Genomic DNA, 11,565 nt, shown 5'->3' on the forward strand with positions numbered 1-11,565 from the left:
GAAAGGAGATGTGTCACGCAGACTGACAGAGGTTCTAAAAAGAAGAGAGAGAGAGAGAAAGAGGGAGAGAGAGAGAGAGAGAGAGAGAGCGAGAGTGAGAGAGATCTTTCCTGGCTAACACCAACACTCACTCTGTGAAATAGTTATTATTTTGGTTGCTTCCAAAACTAGAGGTAAGTGAATTCTTTTGGACATTATATGCAGCTTTCCGACAGCCCTTAACCAGCATGTACTGGAGTATGGGTTAGGATGGAAGAGCATGAGTCTGATGCATGAGTGAGACTATTATTCTCTATTTGAAGCTGTGCCTTGTGGAACTTTTAACAGTGATGCAACAGGATGAAAAATTTTCCCAGATGGCACACTGAACTTTATCCTGGTGTGTGATTAAAAACATCCCCAGCAAATGAATGAATCCCAGCCTGATTAGAATATTTTCACATACCACTATCACTCTTCTGATCGGATGAAAACACTAATATATAATAATATATAATATATAATAACATACATCAAACAAGCTCAGCTGTGGTGTATTATAAAAAAATAACAACTAGCATGTTAATAATGTGGTAGTTCAGTGATGCGCCCCATGTTTGGGGACAAGTGATTGGCACAGCCACCGGCCAGAGCTGAATCTAGGACAAGAATTCTTTAAGCATGCCATCACAAAGCCCAGTTCAAACTACTCCATTTTTGGAATCAGTTCATGCACTGGAAAAAAGTGATAGACCAAGAGGAAGCATGTCAGTCACCAGTGATTCTCCAGCTCTTAGAGGGCTCATTAATCTCACATACTGAATATGCAGCATCTATGGCTGTCTTATATTGTTACTGCTCAAATAGAAACTATTTAATCATAAATAATTTAATACAACAAAAATACATCTCAGTAAGTAGTTTTAAAAAGAGCTGCTGCATTGGCTGCTCTTCAGCTGCACTTTGCAGGGTCACGTGATTTTCTCAGTATTGTTTATATGGGTCAGACCTGTGGCTGACCACAGCAATGTGCCACGTGGATTTCAAAGGCACCACACTCACTCTCAGCTTTGATGAAAGGCTCAGGATCAGACTTAGCGCTGCCCTCTCCTTCCACCCGGGGATATCATAAATCACAGTCCTGTATCACTAAGAAAATTAACTATGAAATCTCTGGGTTAAAATTAATCAACTCTTCTTATCTCTGCTAGTGCCAGATTCTCATGCAGCTTTAATTAGTCCCTCACACACAGCATCAGGTGGGGTGCTTTTGTTCTAGCTGTTTAGAGAGTATTGCAGCTCTGTACCCATTAGGTAATTTCCCTCTACAGCTATATGGAGTGCCCTGCTGGTAAAATAGGAATTGTTGTAGGATTGTTAACACAAAAATAATATGACACTCTCACTGTTGGAGCAAAACCCTGTGTTTTGATATATTTTTTCTTTTTTGATTAATTTGAATTTGAATTTTTGGACATAATCCGAACATTTTTAAGTACTACGATGAACTAAATGTCTGCTACTGTTAAATCATGGGCTGGAAACTTTCCCTGGTACCTTCCCTACACAGCACACAGACTTGTTGGTACAGGTATGTTACTGAATACTCAGTCTGCAAACTGACTGGATTGTTGTGGTTTTTACTCCCTGTGTGTTCGCAGCTGAGTGAGGAGAGCATTTGAGGTGGAAAGGGTAAGAGTTAACCAAGTCAAACAATGAAGCCAGTGCAGGTGCATTATTTCCACAGAGGAAAAAAACGAAAGGCCTTCTACCTTTCACTCTTAAACTGCTAGAAAGCAGCTGTTTTTAAGCACTGGCTCTTTCCAATAGAATCACAGGATAAATGCACACTCAGAATCATTCATATCAGTGAAGGTAGGACTGAAAAAGATGGAGGCCCTTTCGAGAACCGGTTCCGGTCCTTTTGTCATCAGGTAATTCGAGGTACACAGGTCAGTACATCCCACATTCAAGATCTCTGTACCTCATCACTCACTAAAGCATGGTAGCCTGAATATACTGGATGTGTGGTGAGTGCAGAGCTCTTGGCTGGGCAGATAGTGAAGAGTGAGTGGGAAACACAGGGCAGGTGGGCACTGGCATGCAGCAGTTGATGACGGAAGAGAGCTGCTATCAGATCAAAACAGTTCATATCCCGTGTCTGCGGGTTCTCACAGACCAAAACAGGCATATAAAGTGCAGATGAATGCTTAAACAGTGCACATCCAAAGCCTTAAAGGGTGGGTATTCATTGCGCTTGAAAGTAGGTCACTGGTTCTTTCAGTATAGTTACAAATGGACAATGACTTAATCTTTGGGAATGCTCACACATGGGAGAATCATGCAAGAAGATAGATTACACATGTAACCAGTTACATAATGTGCTCAATTTACTAACATTTTTTAATTTTTTAAAGCATTTTTGTTTTGTTCCAAGCTTATTTCACTGTGTTTTTTAATACCATGCTCCTCATGAGTGATCCATTAATACCAGGGGGGTCTTGCAGTTTGCTATCAGTAAAGTTGTCATTATCTTCACTGAAACTGGCTTCATTTCAGGCCTGCAGGGCATCAGCGGAGACATTCAGCATCCAGACATGGGTTTGTGTCACAGTGAGGCAGTGATCAGTTTTGTACATGAGTTTGTTAATTTACCTTTCTTAAACGGGCTATGGAAGCAGTTCCTATGTTTCTGACCCACTATAGAAGCTAATGCCTGCACTTTAAGCCTAGAGTAAAGAGCCAATACAACAAAACTGAGTAACTGTGATTTAATAATTATTTACAGATATGTTGTAGCTGATTTCTCACCAATCACAGGGAAATCAGAGAAGAGAGTATTGAGTTAGGATGAATAAAGACTTTTGGATGGAGCCAGAGGCTGCAGGAGTTTAGAAAGTCATTAACTGGTACCTTTGAAGGCAATTCACATGAGACATGACTCCTAACCCAAGTCCCAAAAACCATCAGAAAGATGTGGCTAACTTTTATACAGGTGCTGTCTACTCTTTAGACTTTAAAGCTTTCCTTTCTTCACGGTGTAAATCTAAAGTCAGGAATTCTAAACCTACCGCAGCTCTGCCTTAGAGGAGAGACAAGTTGATTCATGCCACTATACCATTGTATAGTGCCTGGTGAGAACAAAGCAGATTGCTAAACAGCGATTAAGTTCCATTGTGATGAAATCAACAACACTTATAATAACACAATTGGATATTTTGGAAGGAGAGATTTTAAGGCACCCATTTAAAAGTGTTGGGCCCTTTGTTCATTAACATTTCAGTAGCCTTTTCTGGCCTTCATGATAAAGACAGAGCTGGATAATCCTTTTTTTTCCACACTTTTGTTTCTTTCTGTTGTGGGCTCATCTCTTAGAATCAACACTCTAAAAACTGTTGGTGGTGTCAGATGATCTGAGGAGAAGCAGTGGGATGCTGATGATTTGGAGCTTGGTGTTCCCTGGAGATGGGGAAAGCAATAACACTCTGGGCTTATGTAATGCATTTACAGTCAGCTCAGAGCAGATGTTGATAGAGCCGAGGAAAGTGTTTTGGCTGGGATGAAGGCACCACTAAGCCACTGCAGCAGGAGTAAACAAGACCTTCAGACCTTGACATCCGCAGGAAGCAGGGAACTAATGCTATCAGATTTGAATAAGCATGAAAGGCAGGGGACAAACAAACAAGGGGTATCACAGGAACAAGACTCCCAAAGATTCATAAATTACCATTCCACACTCACGTGGGAACTCTGCGTGTTAGCTGTGAGATTAAAGATGCAGACCTTCACCGCACGTCTGCCTGACCACAGATGAGGAGCTGGTGAAGGTCAGAAGTGAGCACATCAAAAGATTAGTGAGGGATTAGAGCTCCCTCAAAGCAGCAGCCCCCAAAAACCTTTGAACCTCTACAGGTTTTTTTTTTATCCTTCTGCAACTTTCAGAACACCATATACAGTAGTTTATTTCAGACACAACGAGAGGCAGTAAAGTGTGAACTGATTACTGCAGTGAATTCACCAGTCACATGTTTGTGGAAAAGTGAAGAATGCGATTGATCTATGTTCACAAATACTGTAAGGTTTATGACTTTTGTGGCCAGTAAGCTCTATGTTGTTTCAGCTGGAGGTGGTGTTTTTTTTATTAGTGTCAGTGAACATATCTGAATATAGCCATACTGAGGAATATTATACTACACACAGTGAGCTTATGTCTTATGGGAACTTTTCTTTTGTTCCAATAGACCAGGGGTGTCAAACTAGATCCACGGAGGGCCGTGTGGGTGCAGGTTTTCTTTCCAACCACGCAAAAGCCCCACACTACTGAAAGTCAAGATCTACTGATTAGATCCAATGATTAAAAACAGGTGGAATGAGTGAGTGTGTGAGTGAATCTGTGACTTTGTGTGTTGCCCTGTGAAGGACTGGCGCCCCCTCCAGGGTGTATTCCTGCCTTGCGCCCAATGATTCCAGGTAGGCTCTGGACGCACTGCGACCCTGAACTGGATAAGGGTTACAGATAATGAATGAATGAATAAAGGCAAGGATTTAAAATAACACCTAAATACCACCAAACATAAATCATCTGAAAGGCACAAGATCTTGTATTATGGCACCCATATTCCACATTAAAAGGATACTACCAAACTTTGCATTTGTGAATAGTTTAAGTAAAAAATGGTAGTCCTATATATATAGTAATGCAAAGTAGTACATTAATGCTACTCTTCTACTAGCCTCCTTGACCTACTGTCAAAAAAGTCAAAGTATGTCATTTGCTTAGTCTCTAAATGGAGACCTGCCCTCGTCAGCACTTGTCTGCACAGCTGGAGACAGTTACAGCTGTGTCCTGTTTGGAGTATTTTTCCACTTTTTCCAGTCTCCATTATTGCTGTGTGTTTCTGTATATAGAACATTATGTAAAGTGTCCCACATTACTTGCTTTGTGCATTGACTGGTCACCTCTGGAAGAGTATTAGTGTTTCTTATTGAGATATTAGGTTGCTCTGAAACCCAATGCCGGTTGGAGAGGATGCATTTCGGTGAGCCAGTGTGTGAGGGCCTTTGTCAGTGTAAACATTCAATTACTTAAGTGATCTGACTGTAGCTCTTCTGCTTTAAAAATGAATGGATTATTGAAAGCAATAAAATGTTCCATGTGTATGAACATCCTAATCAAGTCAGACAGATTCCCTGTGGGCTCAAAAGTGGCCAATTGTGTACATAAAAAATGTGTCCCGAGATAAATTGTTATTGGTTTCTTTCAAATTCTTGTCCCAATGCTTTCTTTTCAGATTAGACTTTGAAAAGCCTAAAGAGCAGAGCTAACACTTGCGTGGTGGATCTCAGTGTAATTTACTGCTGCGTATCCGAATAAAAACGTGGCCCAGCACAGGACTTTGTTCAGTGCCACATTCACTCGTGCAATTTCTTCAAACAAAGTGCTTCAAACAGTCTCCACTTCATGGGGACTGGGTTGCCTTTTTCTGCAAACAATTTCTCGAGTGCACAAATCTGCTTTGAAATGGCACATCAGGAAAGATCAAATGTGGGGAATTGACCTGAGGTTAATTGCCGCTATGCAAACAATTACTCAAGTGGAGAGGTAGCAGGGAGTGGAATCTCGATTAGGCCTGAGATGAAGCGGATAAAGAGGTGCAATCATGTAATTGTCGGGGCTGGTCAATCAATCAGCCCAAAACTTCTGACAGTGCTTTTTCCTCAAGGTCAAAAAGCCTTTCTGAAATGTCCACATGAGCCTTTTATTTCATTTCAGAAGAGGATATGGCTCTGAATTGATATTTGCCTGTTTACATAAGAAGAGGAAGATGGTAACAGAAGCAGACTGCTGTAATACTTAAGACACAGAATTAGGCGTTACTTTTCAAGAGAACACATTTTCCCTTATCATCTGTAGTTCTTCAAGGGGAGGACACCTGGCACAAAAGTCCTTCCAGCTTTGGAATATTTCAACACATGCTTAGACTGCTCCTTTTCATACTACATTAATTTTGTATGCACAAATGTAATTGGGGAGGAACCATGAACAGTCTAAGCGAAAGGCTACACCTTGACTCGGTCTGACATGGTAATGAACACCTCGTGACCAAGAAAACACACTGCACGAGGCCTACCACTGTCTCATGTGACTATAAGGAGCCCATGTTTAAAGTAATCAGTTGTGCTAAACACAGCCTTAGCTTTGCTGTTATTTCTACTTCATTCATTTGGTTTAATTAAAAAGTGCCTGGTCTAAAAAACATTACTTTAGCCCCGCAATGCTGGTTGCAAAACATGCTTATTTTTGCTACAGTTTATTTGGAAAAAGAACAGATAATAATAGAAACTGAATGTGTCCCAAAAGCTCATCCAAAGCCACTTTAACCAGACCCAGGAAGGTCTTTGACACTCTCTGAAATAGTTGGATGACCCTGAACCAAAATTACAACTTCTGGTATTTAGATGAAAATCTGTTGTATATAAACAACAATCCTCACTTTGCTTCTAAAATAATCTAGCTGAACATATTTGCTCAAAATGCAATTGCAAAGTTTACAACAGAGTGACTGACCCATGGGCTTCTGTCCTAGATGACGCAGGTGTGTGGTGGGCATGGTTCTCTGCTGCTGGTCGTGCATGTAGGAATGCTGGTGCTGGTGTGTGCAAAGTGGGTGGAGTCATACAGGACGCCTTACCCAGAGACTGACCAGGACAGACATGACCCCAGAGATTATCGTCAAGATACAGACTACAATAGAGACAGGTACTGTCTATTTATACATAATATGTTCTTAATTCTGTTTTATTTTTCTCAATAATTTGAGTTTACTGCAGCTGGTTATTAAAGAAATTACTGAAATAAGTCAACTTTTTCATGATATTCTAATTTTATGGCTAGCACCTGTGTATATATATATATATATATATATATATATATATATATATATATATAATGATACACTAAGCTATACTATAATAACACTTGTTCTATATGATTACTGCATGCTAATGAAGCTCCTGACGTATTATATGATGATTCATTTTATTCTACTGCAGTGAAAGAAGAAGAACAGAGTGCAGGAGGTGTTGTGATCCAATTGAGGAGTCCGCCCTGTATGGCAGCACTTACCCACAATACCAGGTGGTTCCTCAGATAAACATCACCATCCTCAAAGGTACAAGTTTATACCTAACAATAACACCTAGTTTAACTCTGCAGAGCAAGGCTGCCATATCATAAACACAGAATTGACTTTTTCTGTCCATTAACTTAACAGCTGGTGTAGGACACTGCTTATAGAAATACGCTCATTCATTTAAACATAGACTTTAGGCTTGGGTAGATGCACCACAATGGTCTAACCACAAAGAGCAGGGGTCAATTAGTGAGCCAGTGGCTGTCTTTGTAGGACCCTCAAAGTGAAAATGGACACTTCACTGTCCAAAAATATTTGGCAGAGCCAAACAGATTTTTAACATTTTGTAAAGGCCATTGGAACAGTCAGTAGCCATCCTGAGAACTTTAGTATGTCCTGAATTTATTTTCATTGCAGAAAATATTTTCACAACTCAACTACAAAAGTTCTAATAGAAAAAGCAGTGTTTTTTACTCTACTACTGAGAGACTAATCTAATCTAATGAAAAATCGAATTTTAACTCAAATATATTGGTAGTGAAAGCATTGGGGACAAGAAGAGGAGGACAACGATGCACTTTTAGACTAAAATTTCTTAGAATGGTGCATGCGGATGGTGGATTGATGGTGGACAGCATAAAGTCTTGCTTGATGAAGCACATTTAGGATAAGCAGTCCATCCATCCATCCATTATCTGTAAGCTCTTATCCAGTTCAGGGTCACGGTGGGTCCAGAGCCTACCTGGAATCATTGGGCGCAAGGCGGGAATACACCCTGGAGGGGGCGCCAGTCCTTCACATGGCAACCCACACACATTCACTCACACACTCACACCTACGGACACTTTTGAGTCGCCAATCCACCTACCAGCGTGTGTTTTAGGACTGTGAGAGGAAACCGGAGCTCCTGGAGGACACCCACGCAGACACGGGGAGAACACAGGATAAGCAGTAAACTGTGTAATTTTGATTTGTCACTGAACTATCTCTTTATTTTTCCATGCAGGAGAAAAAGGAGAGGTGGGCCAGCGAGGGCCCTATGGAAAAGTAGGCAAGCTTGGTCAAACGGGCCCCAGAGGACCCACAGGCTTGAAAGGTTCTAAGGGCAGCATAGGAACCCCAGGAGAGGCCTGTAAGTCATACTATGCAGCGTTCTCTGTGGGCCGCAAGAAGGCCCTACATAGTAATGACTACTACCAGACCCTGGTGTTTGACACTGAACTGGTCAACCTGTATGGCCACTTCAACATGTTCACGGGGAAGTTTTTCTGCTACGTGCCAGGGATTTATTTCTTCAGCTTGAACGTGCACACATGGAACCAGAAAGAGACATACCTGCATGTGATGAAGAATGAGCAAGAGGTGGCCATCCTGTATGCCCAGCCTAGTGACCGCTCCATCATGCAGAGCCAGAGCCTGATGCTGGAGCTGGAGAGAGACGAAGAGGTGTGGGTGCGGCTCTTTAAAGGCGAGAGGGAGAATGCTGTCTTCAGTGATGACTTTGACACTTACATCACTTTCAGTGGCCACCTCATCAAAGCCAAGAATGAAGGCTAGTGAACCTCTGTAAAACATATTCAAGTATATTTACATTGAGCAACTGAAGTTAAGATCTTGTTGCACACTTTTTGTATCATTTATACTGGAACTATTATAAGTACTTTCTTGATCTATGTAATGCTATTATCCACCAACTGAATGAAAGGAAGAGACATGAGAAGAATATAAAAGGTTCTGGGAGTCAGACCAAACAATATGGCTTAATAATGAAATGCTTGTGAAAAAGACTGATCTTATGGTGCTGTTAACTAATGAGTGACATTATGTGACAAACTCATTTTTGTTTAAAAAATGAAAGCTGAGCATTTTAGACATTTTCCTTTATGGAAAAGATATAAATACAGCAACACAAACACTACAGAATTCATAACAGGGTTGAATTACATACATACAGAGAATAATTAATGTAACTTACACTGAGGTGGAAAAATTAAACTCAAACTCCACTTACTCAAATTTAAATCATAACCTTCACTTCTTTTATTCAGGAATGAAATGTTACATAAAGAAGTAGAAAAACTATTGTTTTGAAGAACACAGAGAAAAAGGAGTAACAACAATGAAAGACCTGACTGTCCTCATGAGATAAAAGCACTTAAAGCTATCATTTTTGAGAAATAGGGAACAATCAAGCTCTATACATTTTTATCACAAACAAATCCACAGGGGTTCCTATTTCCCTTAATGAAAATGAAACAAAAACAATGAGTCTAAAGGATATTTAGCTACCAGTAAGTTTTACTGAGGACAGAATGAAATTTGACAGCTTCTACTTTTTTGTTTTCTACAAAAGTTTCCTTAGAAAACTAAAAAGTAAATGCAGATACACTAAACATTGAAAATGTATGTTATGTTTCAACATTGAGGTCCCTTTGTATATTGCACTTAGTGGCTGTTGTGACATTTTTGAAACTTTTTTGAAAGTTATCTTACATTTACATTTTCAGACCCTGTGTACAGATACACAGCACTGTACAAAAAGGTACGAAAATGAAAAGGTAGCTTCAAAACTGTGCTCAGCAGGAAATCTTGAAAGACACTTGACAGAAAATCAAATCAAGCTTTTATATAAAGAACAATTCACCAGATGCAAGCACACTATGAGGCTTGACTGCTGATTTTGCTGCATCGTCTTGCATTAGCTCATTGAATATTCTATAGTGAAGTTCTAACAAGACAAAAGGTGCTCTTTGTTTCATGACAATACGGTTTGATGGTGCTGTTGAACATTTGAAATATGCACATATTCATAAAAACATTAATATCTATTAGTATATTTTTGTATTCTCAGAATTAATATTTTGTTTACAGTGTATGTTTTTGAGGAATTTTTATTATAAACTATGCAAACACAAATTTGAATAATAATGTAAAAACTATACAGTCATGTCAGTGCTTTTATCAGTGTGAACTGGTTAAAAAGAATTATTGTTAAAGGCTAAGCATCACTTAATGGACCTCCATGAATATTTCACATTAATTTAGTTACTGACATATATAAGTATGAATTAAAATGAAAATAGCAGCTTAATTTGCTTTAAAACTGACAATTTTATTAAATTGACGGAAAAACCCGAGCTCGCTACGGAGCTCAACCGTGAACGCAACCATGACGTCACTGGTGGACAACAGCTGAACAACGCCGCGGTAAAACACCGTTATGACTGACTGTTATGACAGTATCTAGCTAAATAACCAACATTATTCATAGCCTAGCAATAAGCTAAACTCAAATTCAGAGGTACCGTTATTCTTGTAAATGTGATCAAAGTCGAACTCGAATTCATCCGACACTATAAACCTCCGTAATGCAGCTACGTAGCCGAGTATAATCTGAGCCACCGAGTTTAGCAAGTCAAGCTAACGTTAACTAACACCAACTAAAACAGGCGAAGTGAGTGTCCTTACCCTGTTTACCTCCATGTTACAGAGGCTCTTGAAACCTTTCGTTGGTTTCCTTACATGCCCATATTGTTGGAAAAGCGCCAGTGAAATGAGCTACAGATAACGGAGTGAGCGGATGGTCCTTTCCAAAAGGCCCGTTTAAAGTTGACATATTTAGTCAATTTTTCTGGATATTTTGGGATCTTTGGGCCATTTGTGCACAGATGTCCCACTGTACATTGAATGATTGCAGCCAAAAACAACACACCTTTTCGTCATTTTGCATTAAATTAAGTGCAGCTTCCAGAGTTGTTGTCCACCATCTACGTCACAGACAAGACACAAGTTAGGAACTCAATTTCCACTGTATTTATTTGTTTGACACTTTAATGTAGCTGGTGCTTAGCCTTTAAAGAGTTTGATGATATTGTTCCTGAGTGCACTGTGGTCTTCCATCCATGGCACTCAACAGGTATTACTAGCTGTCTCATGAGAAAGCACTTTTCTTGTTGACAGCTGTAAATGTTCCCACTCCCCCCACCCCATCAATATTATAGGGAAGTGTGTCTGTGTTACAGGTCAGTGTTGTTGTTTTTGGTCAAAAATACAGATGTAAGATGTACAAATTATGATGATACAAACATATCCAATAAAAAAGCCAAATGATATATATATATATATATTTATATAAGCAGCGTAATGTGTTTTAAAATTATTATCAATCACAGTGTGTGCATGTGGGTGTGTCGTTTTTCCTCTGGCCTGGTTGGACTCAAACTGTACTTGACCCAAAGGAATTTTCTGGGCTGAGAATTGTGTGACACTGTGGTGCAAACACTTCCCGCCCAATCCCTTCAGAGCTTCAACACACATTAAATTCCCCCAAATTATGGACATCTCATCCAATATTTCATAATTTCTATTAAATCAATGGTGTTAATAGGGTGTTCGTCAAATTGTTGCAACAGCAGTTTCTTATACTCAGGTATGCATTACACTAGATGTTGAT

General features: G+C 39.7%; 1 protein-coding gene across 1 annotated transcript; it reads left to right on the forward strand.

Moving 5' to 3' along the window:
* Window positions 1–11,210, forward strand: c1qtnf1 (C1q and TNF related 1). The gene is made up of 4 exons (XM_066665071.1): window positions 1–173; window positions 6,567–6,739; window positions 7,033–7,151; window positions 8,119–11,210. Exons 2-4 carry the CDS (start codon window positions 6,567–6,569, stop codon window positions 8,667–8,669), a joined length of 843 nt encoding a protein of 280 aa, XP_066521168.1. The 5' UTR covers window positions 1–173; the 3' UTR covers window positions 8,670–11,210.
* Window positions 11,211–11,565: the final 355 nt, after the last annotated feature.

This window comes from Hoplias malabaricus, chromosome 3 (assembly GCF_029633855.1).
Source record: "Hoplias malabaricus isolate fHopMal1 chromosome 3, fHopMal1.hap1, whole genome shotgun sequence".
In the NCBI taxonomy this organism is placed as follows: domain Eukaryota; kingdom Metazoa; phylum Chordata; class Actinopteri; order Characiformes; family Erythrinidae; genus Hoplias; species Hoplias malabaricus.

Excerpts from the sequence above, each read along its gene's own strand:
- c1qtnf1 (XM_066665071.1), top strand. The coding sequence starts at position 6,567 with ATGACGCAGGTGTGTGGTGGGCATGGTTCTCTGCTGCTGGTCGTGCAT. Across the intron at positions 6,740-7,032 it reads ACAGACTACAATAGAGACAG|TGAAAGAAGAAGAACAGAGT; the intron begins GTACTGTCTATT and ends ATTCTACTGCAG. Across the intron at positions 7,152-8,118 it reads AAACATCACCATCCTCAAAG|GAGAAAAAGGAGAGGTGGGC; the intron begins GTACAAGTTTAT and ends TTTTCCATGCAG.